This window comes from Vespa mandarinia, chromosome 8, assembly GCF_050613455.1.
Source record: "Vespa mandarinia isolate Hongniang chromosome 8, ASM5061345v1, whole genome shotgun sequence".
NCBI lineage: Eukaryota > Metazoa > Arthropoda > Insecta > Hymenoptera > Vespidae > Vespa > Vespa mandarinia.
The window spans coordinates 7,210,001-7,235,000 of record NC_140817.1 but is presented as its reverse complement, the minus strand read 5'-3'; the positions used below and the strand labels follow the sequence as shown (position 1 = coordinate 7,235,000).

Sequence of the window (25,000 nt, the reverse complement as noted above, 5' to 3'; positions counted from 1 at the left end):
AGACACACAGGCACACACATACACATATCGTAATGAAAAAGACTTGACAACATTTCTTATCTGTTTGCGATAAGTGTCAAGGTCAAAAAAGACCGGTATTTATTCTCCATGCGAAACGGACAAGAAAGACAATATCTATCCTAATTTATTACTTTAAAACGATATGATATGAAAAACTATATTTGAAAGTATTTCAGTAACTTCCTTGACCTTCCAAAGCAACGAACGAGAATCGTAATAAGCACGAAACGGTGAGAGTCACGGATGCAATCGCGTATATATAAGAGGCTTACGTGTTAATTCTACTATGTGCACGCAAACGCATAGCTTGCATTGCGTTGCAGTTGACTGACCTCGATGTCCACTATCCACGTTAGGAATAGCGAGTGTAAGTGGGTGTCCATGAGTGGGAATCGATGCTTCGAATCCATTGGAATTCTAAGTGATTTAGAAACAAAATTTATCGAATTTACTTATTTCTACTCGATATTTCAATCATATTTATACACACACACTCACACACACACACACACACACATATATATATATATATTTCTATTCGATCCGTTAAAATTTTAAATTAAATATTAATATAACCTTAATGGTTATCATATTACAAAAATCAGTTTTAACTTATCATAGATGAAATATCTTCTTTTAATTTTAGAAATTAATAAGAAAAAGGAATTCGATTAAAAATTTTCGTCATAGTTTAATATTAGATATGAAAGTTATGAAAATAAATTTTTATAATAATAACAAATAACATTGTGCCAGTGATTAGGAAAAATAATATGTTACAGTGCTTTCATTTCATTTCGTTTTTTTTTTCTTTTTATTTTCTTGAAATATAAAATTTTACCTTTTAGTGTTAAATCGATCAAAACATGATTAATATATCAGGATATATTTAAATATTAGAATATCAGGATAAATTTAAATATGTTTAAATATATATATATATATATATATATATATATATCAAATATATTTATACATTGAAGTATCAAACATATTCAAATATTAATGTCCAATGACATTTTTAAATAATAATATTTAATATCTAATCTAATAAATAATAGATATATATTAATACGAATGTCTAATATTTCTGACGAGCAAGTAATTCGAGATGAAATAGTTTAATAATCGTATGTTATTAAATTCAAATTATTACTAACAAGAAGAATAATAATCTCTATGGAAGCTATAACTCCGAATTTTTCTCTTTTCTCTCCTTTTTTTCTCTTTTCTTTCATTATTATTATCAATTACACACATTATATCGTTAAATTAATGTACGATGTAATACCATACTATATGATATGTTAGAAGATTATAGATCAATTATAATCTAGAGTAATGATGAAGAATCTTACGGAGGCTTTTTCTTTCAAGAAACGATACTGCTAGCGCTTAGAAATGATTGTTGAAAGGACCGTTGAGAGCTGTGTTTAACTCTCGTCTCTTCTTTTAGTCCGACGGAAGATGCAGACAGTTATTTGCCGCTTTTCGCACGTTATATCGTTCACGTTATTAGCATGCTCGTAGAAGCATAGACAGTGACGTTAAATAAAATCACTGTACTTAGCGGTCATCGTTTCTAGTTTCTAATCACGCATTTCCCTTCCTATCTACCGAAGCCATGTCGAACGTATTAATAACATTCCTAACGGTTTCAATTCTTTCAATTTTATATATACGTATATACTATATATATATATATATTTTTTTTTTCTAAATAATTTTTATTATTTCATGTTTTATTCTAACAATAAATGATTAATATAAATGATTGTATTATAATATTTCATTCAGCTATTATTTTATATATATATAATTAATTAAAAAAAAAAAAAAAAAAAGAAAAAAAAAAAACCAAAGATATAATATATGTATATAATAATATTTGCGTAAAAAAGTGTTAATGTTACTTTTTGAAATCGAATAAAATTAATTAATTACATATTACAACTCGAAAAATAATAAGAAAAATATAATAAATAAAAATTGAATATATTGATACTACGTAAGATATTGATTGAGTAATAAAACGAATTCGTTTTAATAATAAATGATTAGAATTTCTAAAAAAGAAACATATTAATTCTAATACTTAATATAAACAACTTATGATATAAAACAGGTTATATATATACCATTAAACATATATAATAATGTTACTTTTATTCTCTTAATTATTTTCTTTAATAAATAACTTAATTGCATCTCTAAGAGAATGAAAAATTTATTTAATCACTAATATAAAGAATATTATTATACATATATATATATATATATATATATATATATATATATATATATATATACTTAATATTATTTTCTTTTATATATATTGTGTGGAAAAATCTTTCATTGTAATTCATAATAAATTCAAAATAATATATATGCGATATGAATCATAAAATCATTTATTTATGGCTCATTCAATTGAAGTATTTTATACGAAACATTATATTAAATATAAACTTGATTGATTTTAAATATAAACATTATATTAAAAATCAGTTTATATATATATATATATATATATATATATATATATAAACTATCACGATTAAAAAGATCGTCGAATAAAATTTTAATGTTCATATTCGATGCAGATGTTAGACAATGTACGATTGGCTCGTAACATGACGTTAATAAAAAAAAAAAAAGAAAAAAAAAAGAACAGAAAAAGAAATAAGTCTGTTTCGTAGAATCTGCATCATAAGGACGAACGGAAGTTTAGACGTCTCGTTTAGGTGTATTTAACGGTATATTACGAACGAAGAAACGACGACATGTGCTTTCCCACTGTTACGAATGAAAGCATGCTCTACTTTCAGTTATGGGATCGTTCATTAATATACCATGGAGTCTCTCGTTTAAATTAACCGAGTGTTCTATTAAAAAGTTTCGAACGTGCAGAAGTCGAGAGTCACGACGAATATCGTGACACCGTTTTGCGTATATATAAGTATAACGTAACTATCTATGCATATGTAGATATACATGACGTATACATGCGAAGTTATTTCTCACTGCCTTTATTTATATATATATATTTCTCAACTAGGAGGTTAAATCGTTCGTTTTAAATTAACCCTAGTTTTCGTTCACATTTCTGGAATAAATTTTTAGCTTAATGAACGAAAATAAGAAATAAGATAACAAAGTTTTTTCTTTCCTTTTTTCTTTTTTTTTTTTTTTTTTTTTTTTTCTTTTCTTTTGTTCCGTTATATCAGAATTATTAACGATTGATACCTACAAATATACTTTTTTAATCTTTTTCTTTTATCTATATCCCGATGATCGATAAGAAAAATTTTTCATTTTATATAATTAATATATCAAGCGATTAATTGTACGTTCGAAGATTCGTATTCGTCTATCTCTAATGATAATAAGAATAATTATCACAATTTTTTGTTTTTTTTTTTTTTTTTTTTTTTTGTTATTTGAAGGACAATTAATTATGATATTTTTTCTTTTTTTTTTTTCGAGATCATTGCGTTTTATGATTTGCGTATGGATTATGTTAACGTGATTTATCTATCTTTAATAATAATAAGATAAATTATTACAATTTTCTTTCCTGAAGGACAATCAATTTCGAATATTTCTTTTTTTTTAACATCCAAGTATCTTTGCATTTCCGTAGTTCATAAATGAATTATGTAAACGTGATTTAAAAAGATGAAATGTGTCAAAGTTATCGATCACGACTTGACGCTAATTTTGAACGTATTGAAAAAAGAGAGAGAAAAAAAAGAGGGAGAGAGGGAGGGAGAATGAGAAGAAGAGGGAGAGGGAGAGAGAGAGAGAGAGAGAGAGAGAGAGAGAGAGAGAGACTGCTTATGGATCGTAGAACGGTGAACCAATTTTCCATCGTCGTCTCAAGTACATATAAGGATCGTGCATGTAGATAAAACGGAGAGTGCAATACACACATAAATACACACAAACACAGACATTTACAAGTATAGACAGAAAAGTACGCACACGATATCTTGTAAAATAAGCTCCGTGGAGTCTGGTCTTATACACCAATAAGGTAGCATTCTGGACGGGTCAATGCTTACTGGTTTTGTGTTTCGCCTCTCTTTGGACTTTCAACGATCTCTCAGCTTCGTAAGAAATAGCCGAACCCGACACTTCTTTTACGATCATTTTCTTTAAGGGTTGCCTTACCAGATACCCGATCAAATTTCGATTAACTTATACGCACCTTACCAGCTGTTTTCCATCGAGGAAAAAAAAATAAACGTGCGTGTACCTACTCATCATTTTTTTTTCTTTATTATTTCTTTTTTTTTTTTCTTTCATGCGAACAATCAAACGTTAACAGCTGATCGTAATCTTGAACCTTGCGATTTGTAATTCTAATCTACACGAGACGATTTTCTGTATTATTCTTTTACACAATTGTTTTGCGAACTTTAATATGTATGTATAATTAAAATTTATCTAAACTATGTATATATGTATATAGAGATTAATATATAATTAAAAAAATATATAATATATATATATATATTTATTTGTTTATTTTTTTATTCATTTGTGTGTTCTAAATTATATATATATATATATATATATATATATATATATATATATATATATATATAGTTTATATAATTCAGTATTATAATTTAAATAAATTTCAAATATAATATGATAAATAAATCATATAATAAAATTATATAATACGTAGGTTTATAATTTTATTAAAGGGAGAAAAAAAGAAAGAAAGAGAGAGAGAGAGAGAGAAATTTTAATTATAATAATACCTAACATAAAGTAGTAAATTTATTACAATAGAAATTTCTTAATATACACGCATCGCCGCACACTGTTTAGATAAATTTCTAGCATAACATAGAGAGTAATGCGTTGTTTTCTTTTTTTTTTCTTAAGTAAAAATAATGTTATAATTATAAATTCACATGAATAAATTATATTGAATTTACTTAATTACTCAATTTCATGGTAGAATAAAAACGATCTTATTAGTTTGTTATGTATGAGAATTACTATGGATACTTACAAAATCTCTTTTCTTTTATCTAAGAGATTTGAAAAAAGAGAAAAAAAGAAGAGAGTAAAATACCTTTCAACTATTTTACTCGACAAAGTAATGCAAAACTAATTATCATTCGTATATCGTAGAAACGCGCGTACAAACGAAAAAGTGTGTACGTGTGTATGTATATCTGTATGTATATGTACGTGTGTGTGTGTATGTGCAAATACGTGCTTTACGCTTTGCGTAGGCCGAGAACAAATTTCCAAGCGAATGAACGGCTACGAAGAGGAAGGCAGAAAAAAGGGTCGAAAGCGTAAATGCCTTCGAAGCATGAAAAGGGTCGAAGGCTCGAAGCTCACGACGCAAAATTCGAAACGCTCAAAGGGTTGCCAGCTTTGACGCTATACTTTCGTCCCTCCTCTCCCTTTACCCTTCCACCAAATCCATTATACCCTTTAGCACCACGAAATTCAATCGCTTTTATTTTACCCTCCCATTCATAAAAGAACTCTCTCTTTCTCTCTTTCTCTCTCTCTCTTTCTCTCTCTTGTCGTTTGCATAGTATAATATAACAAAAAACAAGAAAAATATATGAGAGCTTTTTTAAAAAAATGTTATTTAATGATAGCTATAAGCAAAGTTTCTGTATTATAATTTCAAAAAATGATATCGTCGTAATTTGTCGATCCTTTTGTTTCAAAATACATAATCCGTAATAGATATAATTTTAATATGAAATAATTATTATAAACAAAGGATTAAGGCGAAATAACAAAAAAGAAAGATTAATAAATTTTAATGAATGATAATACTTTTTCGATTAATATAAATATATACAAACTTTTGTAAAAATATTTCACATAAAGTATTTATTATTATTTATGTGAGTATAAATGTGAGATTAATTATATATAACCACTACTATGGTAAGCAAAGAGAGAAAGAGAAAGGGAAAGAGAGAGAGAGACAGACAGAGAGAGTGCTTGTCTAACATTATACATATTTAAACGCTTAAAACAGAAATTTGTATGTAATAATAACAAAAAAATAAGAAGAAGAAAAAGGAGGAAAAAATAATATTTATATTATAACTTGATTCAAATTGCATCTAGTCAACTTTATTATTTACAGTCATCAAGTTACGACTGTCCTTTCAAAAATGTTAATAACCTTGACATTATATTGTCCTATTTGTTTATTGCCACATGTCTTATCACCTCTCTTTCTATTTCATACGTACACGCAGAACAAAGAATTAATAATCTTTTGATTATTCATATTTATTTACACGAGTCTATTTTTCTAACTATGGCTAGAGATTGAATTCTAAGTAAACTCTTTCTGACTTCTATATATATAAATTTACGCTTTATAAAATATTAATTCTTTCAATATTTTATTTATATTTGCTTTTTATTTGATTTTATTTTATATATAAAGCTAAACGTACAGTGACAACATATTATATTTTAATCTTGAAATTTTTTAACCTTGTTTCATTGAAATATAAAATAATTATATTGTAAATCCTTTAATTCGATAATAAAATAAAATAAATTAAAAGAAAATTAAATTAAATTAAATTAAATTAAATTAAATTAAATTAAATTAAATTAAATTAAATTAAATTAAAACAAATGAAAAAGAACATTGATATTCGCTTTATTCGAAAATAAAATAAAAACGTTGATAATATGACGATAAACATATAATAAAAATTGTCTTCAACTATCTCTAGAAATACACGTGCGAATGCTCGTGCATGTGCACCTTTCTAAATCGCGAGATATGCGGGTCCGTGTATCGGTCGAAGCGCAAGTTTGCTGCACTCTCCGCAACCCGTTTTCCACATTCCATGTATTTTTGCATTATACTCGGTCCGTTGACAAACGGTACTGTCGTCGATAGGCTCGATTTCTCTCTCTATCTCTCTCCCTTTCTCTCTCTCTCTCTCTCTCTCTCTCTCTCTCTCTCTCTCTTTTTCCTCCATGATCATTGTATCTCGTGATATTATTAAAACGGAAATACCAAAGATCTGCAAACTCATGAAGTTGCAAATCTGAACAAAAATCAATCGGTTTTATTCGATTTTATTCTCTCGACTTTATCGTATCTTTTGCTAATCGAGAATACTGACTCGTATCGTTCTAATCGATAACGAAAGCTATTCCATTTAACTCACTACGATATTATTTTTCTTTGTATCTACAAAAACAAAAAAAAAAGAAAAAGAAGAGAATGATATAAAATGTGAAAGTTGTGATATATTTACTTGCAGAAATATAATTATATTATATTTCTAGTTAAAAAATATAAAAATGTTACTTCCTATATGAAGTAATAATTCATTTTCTGTCGATATAATAATATAAAACTGATTTAATGAAAGGAAATAAAATTAATATAAAATAAAAATAAAATTAATGAAAAGAAATAAAATATATATATATATATATATATATATATATATATATATACGTATGTATAGAAATATGTAATCTCAAAGTTACATAAAGTTATAGAAGATTAAAGCATTAAATATGTCGGAAATTATTAATGACTTGGCACTTATTATTTACAATGAAACTCATATATAATAATAACTTAATAATCTTGCTAATTTCACTTAAAACGTTTTTCTATATACCTTTTAGCCCATTTTTATAAAATAAAAGTATACTTTAAGAAGGATCAATAAATTACCCTTATTAAGATAAAAGCAGTATTTAATATGAAAAGTATGACGATATATATGTATTGCCTTATATTTTTTATGTGAAAAAAGTTATGAAAGTCATTAAATGATTATATCGATTTGAACTAAATTAATTAAATAATAAAACGTATTAATAATGTTCATTTTGACATTAAACGTACATATATGCTATATGAACTATCTTATTTTTCGCGTTATTATTATTTCTTTCAATTTATTTTACAGGAACGTGGGTGATCATCATCCAACGAAGTTTTTCAAAAATATGAAAAGAAAACTTCGAAGTCGACGATGCGCGTAAACGGGCATCAGACACACGGAGTGAACCACGAAATGGGTAAAGTCTTTTCGTTTCTTTTTTCTTATTTCTTTGAACTTTATTTCATCTTAAAAGCTAGAATTACCAATCTACTTTTATCGCATTTATCTTTCTATATTTTTTTTCTTTTTTTCTTTTCTTTTCTTTTCTTTTCTTTCCTTTTTTTTTTCTTTTTTGTTAATTTTATTACTTTTCATTTTATTTCAACTTCGAACTGGACTATTTCAAAAACAACGATAGGACTATAGTTCGTGACTCGAAGTCGTTGAAAACGAAATTAGCGTTCAAGGCTATCGAGCTCTTTGAAAAATTCCAATGGACGAGACGAAGGTGCTCGTACAAAAATATCCACTCTCGTAAACTACGTACACTACATACATACATATATATTTATGTATGTGTGTGTGAATATATATATATATGTGTGTGTGTAAATACATAGATATACACACGATGGACACTTTGGTGTAACACACTGTGGCATTCGTTATATAAGCCATTCAAGGTGCCACGATGACGTTACACGAAGGTGTGCCCGACTCATCCTGCTCTTTCATTAATTTTCTGTTCATCCAACCAATCGAATTTTATTTAATTATAATAAAATTTAAAATTGCATTGATGTTGAATTTTGTTCCATTGATGGTTACATGAGAGGTGAAAAATTTCTTTAAATGAAAAAAACAAATCGAATAGATAGCATTCGATGTAACACTTTTCCTTTCGATGTCGAAGTTCATCAAATTTAGGTCGATCAAAGAATACTTAAATAGAATCCGGAAAAAGGCCAAACACTTTTTACGATACTTCTTTCGATCGTATCCAAAGCTATTATTAACGTTACGTATCTAATTATGCACCACCTACGCAGAACGAGTAACGCCTACGTTGAGACTACATACCTGCGAATTTTCAGCCTATAAATATCTTCACATCCCTTGTCGTCTTCGTCCTCGTCGAACTAATTCTTCATCTTCTTCTTCTTCTTCTTCTTCTTCTTCTTCTTCTTCTTCTTCTTCTTCTTCTTCTTCTTCTTCTTTCCTTCTTTTTTTTTTCTTTTTCAATAGCGATCTGCTAGAAAAGAGAAAAAGAGGGAGAGAGAGAAAGAGGGAAAAAGAGGGAGAGAGAGAAAGAGAGAGAGAGAGAGAGAAAGAGGACAATAATGATCGTACGTATAATTTAATAAAAAATATTAACACGTTTTGATTATGTAAAAGGGATCTTTTAAAAACATTGATATATACGTCCAATTGAATTTTTTATAAATTTTTTTTGTTTATTTGTTGTTTTTTTTTTTGTTTCTTTTTTTTTTGTTATATAAAAGTTACATAAAAATTCATATTTTTAATGTTGAACTTTACTCTTATTAGAAAGTATACTTATACATAGTTTCCCAAATGTCAGAAAAGAAATTATGTAATTTTTTTTTTTTTTTAATAAAATTTGCATATAATTGCAATATAAATTTAATTCGATCATTATGGGATTTAACACATTAAATAATAATATATTAAATTGTTCGAATTTAAATGTTACAACGCATGTACTTATATAACGTGCGTATAATATGATACGTGTTCTATGGTAGCTCATAGATAACCATGGTGACCGACGAAGAATCGTGGCGTCACGAATATTATCCTTCCCCCTTCGACTCCCATAAATTTCTTGATATACGTGACCGACCAGCGAGATAATAAAATGTGCTTGAGTTGATGAATTAAAGTTATACAGGAAAAATAAAAAGAAACATTCTCGCTGATAATAAAAAAAGAAAAATAATAATAATAATAATAATAATAATAATAATAATAATAAATATTTGACGCAATAAAAAGATAACAATAAAACTAAATATAAAAGATTCGAAGTAACAACATAAAACTATGATATAATGTTATAGAAATTATTATATTTAAATAATATAAAATATGATATATAATATAAACAGGCAAATGAAAGTTAAATAAATAAATAAATAAATTACGTCAAGTAAAACGGATGATAGATAAATTGAAATATAAATAAAATAAGAGGTAACAACAGAAATGTAAAAAAAAGAAAAAAACAATTAAAAAAATTATTATAAATAATATAAATATATGTATATTGTTTTATATTATAAAAATGTATATCAATAACGATCTAATAACAATAATATATAAATAAGTATAAAACAATAACATAATTATTGTAAATTATTAAAAATAACATAATATATATATATAATATATATGTATATATAATATATATGTATATATAATATATATGTATATATATATATATATGTATATATCAAATATATGTATCTAACATAGAAAAATGATAAAAAAAAAAAAGAAAAAAGAGAAGAAAAAGAAAGAAATGAAACGAAGTAAAAATAAATGAGCGATAAAATGATACGATAGAAGAATAAAAATAAAAAAGTAAAGGTAAAAGGAACGATTATCTGTATATGTTATATTGCAAGACGAATCGGAACGACATCCGGAGCTTACGCATTATGATTGGTAATATCGAAATAGGGAGCGCCATTATAACACAGGATACGACCTATCCTTTATTCAGGACAAACAAGTCGAAAGGAAAAGATCGAAGTTGAAATGTCGAAAATGGAAGAAAAGAAAGAATAGCGGTGGTTGTACAGATGGTAGTGGTGTTAATGGTAGTGGGGATAAGGGTAGCAAATGGTGGTTTGTGTGGAGGCAGATGAAGAGAAAAAGGGAGGGGGATAGAAGGATAAAACGATCTAATCCAGAAAGTTATCTAAAGTATCGTTCGATTAGATTGTTGAGTGCGTGTATACGTTGTATAAGTATCTATTATGTGTGTGTGTATGTATATATATATATATATATATACATATACAATATATCTCAGTACCCTAGAGTTAACACGCGCTTCACATTTATCTGGTTCATCTCGACTATCTAGAACGTATTGATCGCGTCTAAAGCAGCTGGACTCCGTTTCAGACAGTAACGTCGGGGCGATCGCAGGGAAAACACACGTGTCGCGCGAGCAGAATTATCGTTTAGTTTTCGAGTTGTATTTTCGTTCGTAGAAAACAAAGAAAAATTATATGGAATTTAATAACGAATCGTAAGGATAGGTGGTGGTTCGGTGACGTTAGTAGGAAAAGATTGATTAATTAATTCATTGAAAATATTATTAATATACGCAATATAAAATAATTCGAAGTCGTAACGGAGAGAAAAAAAGAGAGATTATATATATATATATATACATACATATACACAACAATCGTGCCGTGTGAAATATATTTTTATTCATTTATTCATTTGTTTATTTATTTCTTAATTAATTAATTTCTTAATTTATTTATTTATTTAACTTATGCTTTTCCATCATTATTTATTTTTGTTATGTAATGTGTACGGTTGAATGTTCCTCACGTTCAAAGAACTTTCAATCGATCTTTTAAAGAAAAATAAATAGAAATTGTACGTATGTTCGAAACGTTAAAACGAGTAAGATCGCTGTTTACACGTACTGAGGTCGCGTGACAAATATTGTCTTTCGACGTTCAATATATCAAACCGTCAAATTCGATTCTATCGTATCTCAAAATTCGTACGAAATTCAAACGATTTCTTTAAACGATCGATAATAACAAAATTCACAAAATTGTCACAAAATTTCTCTCTTGTTAAAATAAATATTTTCTTGATGTTTCCTTCGAAGACAAGTCGGACAACAAGTTCGGTGAAGTTCATAATATTATAATTTAAAAACGTACATACGCATATTATATATATATATATGTATATAGTCATTAGATTACAATAGAATTTGTTTTTTCGTTACGACGTCTTAATCATTGACGAAGAAATTTACCGGAAACATATATTGACAAAAAGGAAAAAGATTTTAAATTAAACGAAAGGACGAGTCGTAAGTCTTCCATTAAACTGGAATCACCCTTAAAATCCACCCTCATAAGTTACGCTCGATCGAGCCGTTCTTTTTCTCTTTCTCACACACACACACACACACATACACTCTCTTTCTTTTATATTTTTTCCGAAAAATCGTGTTAAGTTGGGATAAAAGGCAAAGAATGAAAGCTGTAAGGGATAAAGTAAAAGAAAGAAAGAAAGAGGGAGCAAGGAGGGTGGGAGGGGGGGAGGAGAGAGAGAAAGAAAGAGAGAGAGGAGAATAAAAGAGAGCGAACGAACGTCGGTCGATCATCCGTCCGTCCGTTCGTCTCGTCGGTTATCGTCTCTTCCACGCGGTGAGGGAAAGCACCGGCGCGTAAAAACGGGAAGGGGAAACTCCATATGCTTTTCCGTAACTTCAAAAGAGAAACAGTGAACGAATGGATGAGAACGAAAGGGGTGGGAGAGAGAGAGAGAGAGAGAAAGAGACAGAGATAAAGAGAGGAGAAGGAGGAGTAATAGTAATAGTAGTAGTACTAGTAATAGTAGTAGTAGTGCAGTAATAATAATCGAAGAGAAAGAGAGCAAGTGAATGCACGAACGAACGAACGAACGAACGAGTGAGTGAGTGAGTGAGTGAGTTAGTTAGTTAGTTGAATTCGAATAGAATGAGTGAGTGAAAGACATAGATACGTTATCTTACATAACGCAATTCGTCTAACTACGCCTCTCGAAGAGGTACGGATACGCGGAAACATGAGTAGAACGTTCGTATACGCGCCGACTTGAACGTCTTACGCGCTGATTTTTGAATATTCCAGTCATTATCCTTTTCTACTTGTTAAATAATATTTTTTATTACCTTTTCTCTGGCGAACTCTCCAGTGTTCTTGAAAGAGAGAAAGAGAGAGAGAGAGAGAGAGAGTGAGTGAGTGAGTGAGTGAGTGAGTGAGTGAGTGAGTGAGTGAGTGAGTAAGAGAGAAACGGGCATAGATAGATAAAGAGAAGAGAAAAAAAAAAGAAACGCAGATTCTTATCTCTTACCTCGTGCTACTCGAGAAGAGAATCGAGTGTGTGTGCGTGCGTGCGTGCGTGTGTGTGTGTGTGTGTGTGTGTATGTGTATGCGTGTACGTAACTTGCAACGATGAGAAGCTTTCTAGCGCTAATTGCACGAAGCTAATTGGCTCGTATTTATCGACGACGACACCGACGAGTCACGACTCTACTCGACCGATACAATGTTTTTTATCCTACCTCTGTCCTCCTCCTCCTCCTCCTCCTCCTCCTCCTCCTCCTCGTTCCCCATATTGGTAGCCAAAAAAAGTGATTTGATGATATCGATCTCTTTGCGATTTGGATTCCATCTCTAAATCGATATACATATGTATTTAATTCGTTAGATTTCAAATACGATGCTAGTTATGGAAAGTTTCGTTATGAGAAAGACAAAAATAGCAACAATAACAAAGTCCAAGACAATTGCTAGTACGTCGAAGGTGTACGAGAAACGAAAACGATGAAAATCCTGTTGGAATAATTGTTAAAATCTAAGAAAAGAAAAAGAAAAGCCTTTGATATATTTTCTTCTAAAATATTTTGAAACTATATTAAAAAATATAGTCGCATCTACCCAAATAATATTCGAATGTTTGAAATAATCTAAGTATTGGCGCCGGAGAGTACATTGGCTCTGTTTGCGTTCGTTAATCTATTCAATTGAATAACGTATTAATACGCCGGGGTCATCGCGAGGGGTTAATCGCAATGTCCACGCCGGACATGATGGATACCATAGACGAGGCGGAGCAAGCTTGGCGTGAGTATTAAGAAAATACATACGTAGTATTGAAATATTTTCTTCGTTATACACGACATTGGGATATCTTTTAAAGGTGAAATTCGATATCACCTATGTTACTTATTATTATTATTATTATTATTATTATTATTATTATTATTATTATTATTATTATTATTATTATTATTATTATTATCATTATTACTATTATCATCATCACCATTACCATCATCATTATTCTCTTGCACCAGGTATCGTTTTATCATTTCTAATGTAACTTACATATCTCCATCTTTTCTCTTTTTTGATTTCTTTTTTTCTATTAAACTTTTAATTTTTGTTTTTCTTTTTCTCTTCTTTCTCAGACGAGATGTTAGAATGCGAGACTGGATCCTTGTTGGGTCGAGTCGCAGACCTCGAAAGGCAATCCTTGGCGCAAAGAGACGAGATAGTTTGTCTTCGTGCTACTTTGGCGGACGCGTTAAGGCGAATCTCTCAGCTCGAAGGACGAGAGAAGAGAGAGGAGGAAAGAAATGAGAGGAGAAACGAAAGGATGGTATCATCGCCATTAAGGAACGGCCATGTTTCTCTTAGAAGTAAGAAGATAAATTATTTTTATCATCTCAATATTTCATGAAACTTCCTATACATATATATATATATATATATATATATATATATATATCACGAAATTCTTATTTTAAATGTAGCTATTATTAGTTTTCAAAATTTCAACGAAGATGCACGTGCATACATATTCATTTCAGATAATCAAAATTCGGTGCCTCAAAAAGATTTGCGTTTACGTCAAAGCAGTGGTACTAACGTTAGAAACTCGTCATCCTTGGGATCGTCTCAGGATATTCAGGATCCAAACACGAATCCTAGACGACCGGTTAGCTATTCGCATTCTTCGCAACTACCACAGAGGTAAGAATAAATTACTTATTAAATTTTATTACGAGATAGGTACCTTATAATTACTTATTTCTTTCTACGATTAAAGAATGGTTTTAGTAATGTCCGTGAAATTAACTATGTTACAAAACTCATTCTCATTACTGATATTCGTGTTATGAACGAATATTGAAATCCTAAAAATTGAAAAGAGAAAAAAAAAGAAAAAAAGAAAGAAATAAAGAACGATCACTTATTCCTTGATTAATATTAATCAAGCTGATGATTTGAAAAATCAACGAAGGATCTAATTTATACTGAAATGAATTTTCAGAAGATCTGTTCATTATCAGTCAACGGGATCGTTACATTCGGATACCCCTAGCAGTAGTAGCGTTTCACCGGTGCCATCGCCAAGTCCACGAGCCACGCCATTACCAATAGCCAGGTAAGTCGTTATCCCATAAATTAGCAAGAGCCTTTCACGTTTATCCGCTTCCATCTTTGAAACTTCGCTTGGAATGCTAATGGAGTATGTATGTATCTATGTACTATGTTTTGTGCTCGGCCGTAAACGAAAGTATACTGAAAACTGGCTTATAAAACTATACGAGAGTGTGAAGAATTCGATACGATTTAAACGAATTTATAAAGAAAAAGGAAAACATTAAGAAGACGATGCCCGATCAGTCATTGATAAGATATTATTATTATTTCATTAAATACAAATTCGCCATCTCGATCGCCAGGTCACCCACAACAAGGTCAAATGGTCCACCACAGAGTAGCTTGCGAAGAGCAAAAAGGTGGTCGTCCACTGGTGACTTTACGCATTCTCCGCAAAATCAAGGAAGCAACTCTCAACTAGTTGGTGCTAGGTAGGTCGACGACTTTTGTTATACAGATATAATACATAATACGTGCAATTTTCGCACTGTATTTCTTTTTCTTTTTTTTTCTTTTATTCATCTTTTTCTTTTTCTTTCTGTTTGGTAATCCATCATTCATGTTTATATTTAACTCTCGTTTTACAACACACCGCTAAAATCTCATTGGTATTTTTATATTAATTTAATATCGCGATGCTCAAAGCTCGATCTGTTCCATATTGATCTTCATTTTTTATTTGTTTTTTTTTTTTTCTAATTTAGAATATTTAGAAGATGTTAAAAGAAAACGTCGAAAGAACACGAAAGGGAGAAATGTAAAAGAATAATAAAATAACAACGTGCTTTGAGGATACGTCGATCTTTATTTGTTTTCTTTCTTTTTTTTGTATACTACTACTCTTTTCCTTTTTTGTTTATTTTTTTTCTTCAACTTTTCTACTTTGTTTTGCACTGCATGGTTTTCGTTTTGCATTTTCGTTCATTATAGATTGTCGGCATCCACCAAATCCCTGTTCAACCTCTTCAAGCCCGCGGTGCTGAACAACGTCAAACACGGGTAAATAGAAAAGTTTCTTTGTGTGTTACATTAACGCAATTATTTTCAACACCCATCACATTCACCCACCATTTTTGTCGTCTCATTATTATCTCGTTATTGCAACTACAAAGTCGCATGTACAATTGATCAGTCGGAAATCCGTGCATGAGTACGTATGTACATGCATATGTGCATACGTGCGTGCCTATGCGCATATGTGCATACGTGTGTGCGTACGTGCATGCGTGTATGCGTACGTGCATGCGTGTGTGCATAAGTACATGCGCGTGTGCGTACATGCATGCGTGTGTGCGTACGTGCATACGTGTGTGCGTACATGCATGTGTGTACGTGTGTGTGTATGTGTTCGGACAGACAACGGACACAACTATTTAGAAGGGAATCCAAGGTATTCCAGCTATCTCTCGTGAGTATTTCAAACGAGAAACTCAAAGTTTTTGAGGTCAAAAAGGCAGGCACGATAAACGTTAATTATCAAACAACCCACCTGCCCGTCACCCTCACCACCACAAAATTCCACGTGCACGTGAAGTAACTTTAAGTTAGGTTGACCTTCGACCTCGCATGCAAAGAAATTGTTCGACCACGAAAATGCGGATAGATATTCTTCAGGAAGATGAAGAAATGCTTGTTCGCGCCTTCGTAAAAAGAAAGGAAAGTTGGAAGGCGTGCATGCATAATTTATAACGAAATAGGGGCAGAGGGGTAAGAGGATAGAGGCGGAGAGAGGAAGGGGAGTAAGAACTTCGCATTCGTTTGTTCTTTCGTTGGTTCGTTGGTTGGTTGGTTGATTGGTTGGTTGGTTGAAACGTTTTAAAATTTAAATGCCAGCACGCTCGAGGATTGTTCTCGCTGAACCAAGACGAAAAAAGAAATATGTTTCGTAGATTTTTTCCGTTCTTTTTTTTTTTGTTCTTTTTCTAATTTTTTCTTTTTTCTTTTTTCTCATTTTTCTTTTTCTTTTTCTTTCTCATCTTTTTATTCTCTTTCTCTCTTTCTCTCTCTCTCTCTCTCTCTCTCTTTTTTTCTTTTGGATTCATGTAAAAAACGAAGAAATAAACGCGGAAAAAAGAAAGGAAAAAAACGAAAGAAAAAAATGAGAGGAATTGTCAACTTTTTTTTAATTTTTCGAAGATTTAAAAGCATCATTTTACAATGGCGAATATTACGAAGCCGTACCACGTGACAGCCAGTCTCATTTAACACGGTGGTGCGAAGTGCGCTATTGCGTTACCGAAGAAAGTGAGTAGAACGATTCCTGCTCTTACACAACGACGTTTTCGTTGTGTTTACAAGCGTGATCGTTGATAGCCTTCACGGGAAGCAACTAAGAGAGAGAGAAAGGGAGAGAGAAAGAGAAAGAGAGAGAGAGAGAGATAGAAGATAGAGGCTCGCTATTTTAGAATCTTATACAATGAATCATTTTATTGTAAAATTTTCTATTCCAAAAAAAAAAGAAAAAAAAAGAAAAAATAGGAAGAAAAAGAAAAAATACAAGAAAAATATTGTATTTATTTTCTCATTGATCGAACATCGGTGATACGGATATATACGAAATAAAAGGCTACGTTGATCAGGAAACCTTCGGTCTAACGTGATTATCAACGCTTAATATATTCAAATGAGGAAAACAAAATACTGCATTACTCGACGTTACGATCGTCGAGACAGAGAACATTGAGTAAAAGGAAATGGAAAAAAGGAAAACAAAAAAATAACACGAAACAGGAAAAAGGAAGAGAAAGAGAGAAAAAAAAAAAGAAAAAGAGGTGAGAAAAATTTCAAATGAGATCGTGATATAAAGACTCGTCGTGACTGCCTATCTTTTTTTATCTAAACGTATATGTAAGTATGCACTTATTTAATCAATACGTATTTACATCGAAACATTTCTACGTTCATTAACTTACTTGCACAAATTTATTTACAAATTTTTAATAATAATCAAAGCATGTAAATTATTGACTTGTAATTAACTAAAGGATCCAACGATTCCCGATCATTAATAATTTGCACTTGTTGTTATTGTTTCTTGTTGTTGTTTTCTTTTCCTTTTTCTTTTCTTTTCTTTTTTTTTCTTTCTTTCTTTCTTTTTTAACAGGATCAACAAAACACTAATTGTTCGAGAATTTACTGAATAAGCCATTGGTGGTCGGATCGTTATGAAAGATAGAAAGAGGGAGAAGGAGAGAGGGAAGAGAGAGAGAGAGAGAGAGAGAGAGAGAGAGAGAAAGACAGAGAGACGCCTCTCAACGAAACCTAAAGGAGGGGAGAGACTGCGTCATTATGAAAAATCAAGAGTGTTTCTCGATCGCAGTAACGCGCGAGTCGCACGGTCGATCGTTACTTTACGAGTTACATTTTCGTTCCTACGTACACAAGTATTAATAATAATAATAATAATAATAATAATAATAATAATAATAATAATAATAATAATAATAATAATAATAATAATAACAATAACAACAATAATAATAAAAAGAACGCGTCTCGTGCATTTGCGAAATCAAAAAGAAAGGCTCGAAGGACACGTTGAAGAAAGAGCCAGACAGTATATCCTTGTGGTTTCTCTCTCTCTCTCTCTCTCTCTCTCTCTCTCTCTCTCTCTCTGTAGCTATATTTATATCTATATCTATATCTATCTCTCTCTCTCTTTTTTTCCTCTTTCTTTCTTTATTTCTCTTCCACGCTCTGTTTTATCGATCAAGGCCTAACAATTTTCAATCAATCGATTCCAGGTAATGATCATCGCGAACTCTCTCATTGTGCCAATCACGAGGAATGTAATTCAATGATAGGATTCAACTCGTTCCTCTCGTGTGTCTATTTTATGAGATTAGAATCGATCGAAATTACGAAATATAACTTTGCCCCACATTATACATACGTGAGAATCTTATTAGAACGAACAAATATTCGTATGGCAACTAAATAACTCCATAAAAAGTAAAATCGTTGAAGATATATATTTAGTCGAATCGCAAAAAATGTTTTTTGTGTTGTGGTATGAATCGGTTAGGGTGACGTAAGTCACACGATGTAATTACGACAACCTGATACCTTTTATACACCTTGATAGACAACACGTGTGTTAGGCACACCTACGCTTTATCGAGCCTCAAATAGGAATACGTTCGTGCGGTACGTTAGCTCTCTTGGAAATGCAATTTACTATACTTCGAAATTCTGGTAACACGCGAGAACCATTTGAAAAGTGATCGAATTTAATAGCCTTTAATTATTGGTATTATACGATTGGAATGAAGCGAGTAATATGATATATTTACGATTAATTTAAAATAAAGAGGAAAGAAGGGAGGGTAGGAGATGATAGCTAAAATTTAACGTGAAAGTTAACTTTAACTTAATTAAGATTGCTCATTAATTGATTAAAAATTATTTTCCGCTCTCTGATTGATTAATTATAAATCGTACAATATCTATGATATCGCTTATTATCTGTGTTCTTTTTTCTTTTCCTTTTCTTTTCTTTTCTTTTCTTTTCTTTTCTTTTTTAACATTAATAATAAAATATAAATGTTTGATTTGATCAGTACCAGAGACATGCAGTACAACGAGGAGGAAGGTACCGTTCGTATGTACCTGCGAGGACGACCAGTCGTTCTTTATGTTCCAACATCTATGATAGGTCATTACGATCTTCACAAAGTAACAACACCACCCCAAAGTAAACTCAAATTGGATTGGGTCTATGGATACCGAGGGAGAGATTGTCGTAGCAATTTACATTTACTACCAACTTGCGAGATTGTTTACTTCGTTGCTGCGGTGGTTGTACTTTATAATATGGAAGAGCACAATCAGAGACATTATTTGGGTCATACGGACGACGTCAAGTGGTGAGTTGAAATTCATTTGCATTTGTTATAATATGACCCGAGTTGTCAACAGTCTTGATAAATTGAATTTATCGCATATTTTGTATTATATCGATCTATATTATATATAATATATGTGTGAAGACCTTACAAAGTATATATACATACATACATATATATATATACATATATATATATATAATGTGTGTATGTAGGCGCGCGCGCATGTATGTGGGGCATAGGTATAGGTATATTATATATATATATATATATATATATAGTGGTGATTTAAAATTCATTTGCGTTGATATAATATAGTCCGAGTTGTCCAAAATCTTGACAAATTAAATTTATCACTTCTTTTGGACATATATATATATATATATATATATATATATATATATGTATGTATGTATGTATGTATGTATGTATGTATGTATGTATATAAGAAATTAAAAAAAATTTCTTTATCGAATTCCAGCATCGCGATACACCCAAATAAACTGGTAGTTGCAACTGGACAAACCTGTGGCCTGGATCGACGTGACGCGTTGGTAAGATATATAGGGTGTCCCGTAAATTTGAGGAACCACTTCGACATTGGATTCTACAGGTAAAAGTAATAAAAAAAAAAAAAAAAGAAAAAAAAGAAAAGTTCATATAAACATACTGCCATATTTGATATGTTTTTATTTTCGAGTTATTATAATATTTCGAGTTTCTTCTTTAATACATAAAGTGTACCCATTTAATATCATAAGAGATGTATCAAAACGTTCTTCTTCCATATGAGAAAAGACTGAAACGTTTTACAAATTAATTCAACTAATTTAATCTTTTGATAAAATTATTTCAATATAAAAATCGCTACGTTATAACTCGAAATGAAGGTCAAACGGGGCATATACTTTTGTATGAATTTTCTTTATAATTCTCATTTGCCAAATCCAATGTCAGAACGTTTCCTCGAAGCTCCAGGATACCATATTTTTATATTTATATATATATATATGTATATATATATATAGAAAGAGGGAGAGAGAGAGAATTCTATGAGAATTTAATATAGTGTCTTATTAATAAATAAATACTCTTTCTACAGCCACACATCAGAATATGGAACTCAGTAACCTTGGCTACATTAAGCGTAATTGGTAATGGCGAGTTTGATGGATCGATTTGTTGTTTGTCATTCTCAAAAACTGACGGTGGTAATTATTTATGTGCCATCGACGAAACGTCCGATCATAATATATCTATTTGGGATTGGCAAAAGGGCGATAAGGGATCTAAATTAACGGAGACGAAGGTACTGTCTTTTTACATCTTTATCTATTAAAAAATAAAAATTCAATCAATTTACGATTAATTTTGATGTTCGTATTCGAGAACATATAGAACGTATTAAAAATTCAATTTAAATTTGTCCCTATACGAGAAGAAAAAATCGAAAACCGTATTGAATTCCCGCGCTTTTGAACTAACCTTAATTACGTAAGGACATTTAATTGATAAATTTATCGAATAAAATTATATCAATATTATTATCTCAATAATATTATTTATAATGAATAATAATAAATATAATATTCAATGAAAATAATATTGAATTGTTCGAAGTGCATTTTTAATTTTTCCTTGCTCTATTTCTTATCTTCTCAAGAGAGCATACGATGAAAGATATATATAGCTCATAGAATAAAAAAGGAAATATTATAAAATACCTAAATATATATAGTATAAATGATAATGGATTGTAGTGCTCAGTTGACACGGTTGTCTGCGCTGAATGGCATCCTCTTGAAAGAAATCAGATTGTCTCCTGTGGTAAAGGTCACGTATCATTCTGGTCCTTGGATAATGGCGGTATGCTGTATAAAAGAATGGGTATATTCGAAAGTAGAGAGAAACCGAGATACGTCACGTGTGTCGCTTTCAATCAAAATGGAGATGTACTTACCGGCGACAGTAATGGCAATATTATTGTTTGGGCAAGAGGTATTTTATTTTTTTTTTTTTATTTTTATTTTATTTTATATATACATATGTATTGTATATTCATATAAATCTATGATGTTAAATTCTTGTTATATTTATTTTCTCTTTTCATTCTTTTTCTTTTTTCTTTTATTTTTCTTTTTCCTTTTTTTTTTTTTTTTTATTTTATTTTATTAATTTAGGCACCAACACTATCTTCAGATTGGTTAGAAATCTTCACGAAGGATCGATATTTTCTATATGTGTTCTTAAAAATGGAAATATTGTTACTGGAGGTGGAAAGGATGGAAGAATATTGCATTTTGATATATCATTAAATCCGACTGGAGAAATAGCACAAGTAAATGAAGATAAATATTTTTATTCTTTTTCCTTTCATTTTTTTTTTTTTGTGGAGTATATAATATAAATTATTAATCTATAGATTGAGGATCATTTTGGTGGTATCCGTACCATATCCGAAGGTAGAGGATCGCAATTATTAGTTGGTACGACAAAAAATTGTATTCTCATTGGAGACATGGAAATGGGATTCAATCCAGTGATGTTAGGACATACGGAAGAAGTTTGGGGATTGGCAACTCATCCTACATTGCCTCAATTTGCTACCGCAGGTCATGATAGATTGTTACAAATGTGGGATAGTCTCAGTCATACAGTGGTATGGAGTAAAGATATAGGGGTATGTTTGTAATTCTTTAATATTATATTTTGTCTTTACTGTACAGTTTATTTATTTTTAGATTTTACAGTAATGCTTTCTGAATACTGACTTTGATATTTCTATTTAGGAACAAGCACAAAGTATCGGTTTCTATCCTGAAGGTAACGTTATGGTGGTTGGTTGTGTATCTGGAAAATGGTTGGCCATTGATAGTGAAACGCGTGAACTATATAGTCACCATACAGATGGATCAGAGCCAATTCAGGTTAGTTATTTTTTGACAAATTAAGAAATATCTTCATGAATGAATTCATTGATAAATATATTTCTCTGTTCTTAAAAAGGTTGTCACATTCTCCCCAAATAGAATTCTCCTTGCTCTTGGTTCAAGAGATAATTATATTTACATATATCAAGTAAGCGAATATGCTACAAAATATACCAGAGTGGGCAGATGTATGGTATGTTTATTTAAATTTTTTATATTTATTATCATCGTTAATTGCATATCATTGTATATTGATCATTCAAAATCATATAATTACATTATCTGTTTATATAGCTTGTAAATTTTCTTGCATTACACATAACATATTCGTTCAAATCACTATCTTAAAAATATTTTATTTAATAGTCGTGTTATAAGAGCTAAACTAGGCAATTTTGTAATTATACATTAAATTGAACTTAGCTACTTAACATATTTCTTTTCTTCCTGTTTAGCCTAAGCGGATATGAAGGCACGGAGTAAGATTTATATTTGGGTTGCTTCAAAATGAAAAAGATATATATTATGTCAATATAAATTATCTAAGAAAAACACGACTCATATTTAAAATAAATATTATTTGCAAATTTGTAGATAAAACTGCTTCACATGAGCACGTATAATAGTTTCCGCTTTCACAATATATACGTATCTCAGTTGAAAATACCAAAATACATAATAATAGGAAAAGGAACAGTTCATCTATCTTGAAAATATATTTCATTTGATTATTCATGGCAAATGAACAAAATTATAATTTCAAATTTCTTTGTGTTTTTAAAAAATTATTATAATTTATCTTTATGTATCATTGTTTATTTTAGGGACATTCTAGTTTTATAACTCATTTGGATTGGTCAATAGATGGAGAATATTTACGTAGCAACAGTGGAGATTATGAACTTCTATTTTGTTAGTATAGTAACCTCATCAATAATGTTTCATAATATAATAAATCATAATAAAATGATATATATATATATATATATATATATATATATATATATCTTACATTTATGAATTATATTGTAGGGAATCCTGGTATTTGTCGTCAAATACCTCAACCCTCTAATTTTAAAGATATTAAATGGGTAACTCAAACCTGCATAATATCTTTTAAGACAATTGGTATTTGGCCAGAAGGTGCAGATGGCACGGATATAAATTGTTGTTGCTGCAGTGAAGATGAAAAACTTCTTGCTACGGGAGATGACTTTGGAAAAATCAAATTATTTTCGCATCCTGCATGTCAACCAAAGGTAATTTATAAAATAATAATTACTGTAAAACTTATATATATTATGTATATATATTTATATATTAAAATCATCAAAAAAAAAAGCATATTAAAATCTTTTAAATACGTTTGTTTTTAGTCATTATGTCATAGCTATGGTGGTCACTCCAGTCATGTGACAAATATATCGTTCCTTCAAGATGATACAAGACTGGTGTCAACAGGTGGAAATGATACCAGTGTTCTCCAATGGATAGTAAATTAACTTATGATTTAGAACAAAGAGAAGATAACATCTATTCTAATCAATAGAACATATTTTTACATATATTTTCAAAGTGCACTTTGTCAACACGTAGCGAGCTTATTTATAAAATAACATGAACAAGAGAACAATGAAAATGCCATTATTATTGCAAAAGCGATTTGTGATTAACGAAATGGTACAGTATGCATCTACATTTGATATGGAAAGAGATACATATATTATTAATGAATTAAGAAATGTGGTAATTTTATGATTACTCTCTTTTATGTAGCACATTTAATATTAATGTTTCAATGTTTGTCAAAAATCAAAAATTTAACTCATGGACATTCCGTGTATGATTGAATATTACGTAATTGTTGTTTGATGAATGTTAACCGAACTGTACATGTACTTTATATTTCTACGCATTATAATATATGTCAAGTTGCATTGTTCCTAATGATGTAGGAGACGATTGATAATCCAAAGAAAAAAAAAGGCAAAAAATATGGAATGTCCTTATTAAAAAGAAGGAATAAGTTCAAACTCATAGAAGCTCGTAACGTAAAATATACCGCGCATACTATATTATGCCGTCCATTAGAAAGTATATTGTACAATATGCGATTTTAA

At 30.1% G+C, this 25,000-nt stretch overlaps 1 protein-coding gene across 8 annotated transcripts in view; it reads left to right on the top strand.

Annotated features, from left to right (window-relative positions):
- The window catches only part of LOC118451114 (echinoderm microtubule-associated protein-like 2), a 29,356-nt gene extending 4,449 nt beyond the window's left edge, over positions 1 to 24,907 (top strand). The window contains exons 1-19 of one of the 8 annotated variants that reach the window (XM_085658511.1): positions 11,058 to 11,192; positions 11,858 to 11,979; positions 13,365 to 13,780; positions 14,128 to 14,358; positions 14,530 to 14,692; positions 14,994 to 15,107; positions 15,409 to 15,537; positions 16,037 to 16,105; positions 19,666 to 19,971; positions 20,432 to 20,504; positions 21,053 to 21,259; positions 21,711 to 21,948; positions 22,131 to 22,288; positions 22,373 to 22,630; positions 22,740 to 22,877; positions 22,957 to 23,073; positions 23,705 to 23,792; positions 23,913 to 24,139; positions 24,257 to 24,907. In XM_085658511.1, the coding sequence (XP_085514637.1) occupies positions 13,729 to 13,780; positions 14,128 to 14,358; positions 14,530 to 14,692; positions 14,994 to 15,107; positions 15,409 to 15,537; positions 16,037 to 16,105; positions 19,666 to 19,971; positions 20,432 to 20,504; positions 21,053 to 21,259; positions 21,711 to 21,948; positions 22,131 to 22,288; positions 22,373 to 22,630; positions 22,740 to 22,877; positions 22,957 to 23,073; positions 23,705 to 23,792; positions 23,913 to 24,139; positions 24,257 to 24,382 (2,694 nt within the window). In that variant the 5' untranslated portion in view covers positions 11,058 to 11,192; positions 11,858 to 11,979; positions 13,365 to 13,728 and the 3' untranslated portion in view covers positions 24,383 to 24,907. Of the gene's footprint in view, positions 1 to 7,970; positions 8,083 to 11,045; positions 11,193 to 11,857; positions 11,980 to 12,265; positions 13,781 to 14,127; positions 14,359 to 14,529; positions 14,693 to 14,993; positions 15,108 to 15,408; positions 15,538 to 16,036; positions 16,106 to 19,665; positions 19,972 to 20,431; positions 20,505 to 21,052; positions 21,260 to 21,710; positions 21,949 to 22,130; positions 22,289 to 22,372; positions 22,631 to 22,739; positions 22,878 to 22,956; positions 23,074 to 23,335; positions 23,629 to 23,704; positions 23,793 to 23,912; positions 24,140 to 24,256 lie in introns of those variants that run through there. The other 7 variants (XM_035887299.2, XM_085658514.1, XM_085658513.1 and 4 more) reach the window with 7 other exon arrangements.
- The last annotated feature ends 93 nt before the right edge of the window (positions 24,908 to 25,000 follow it).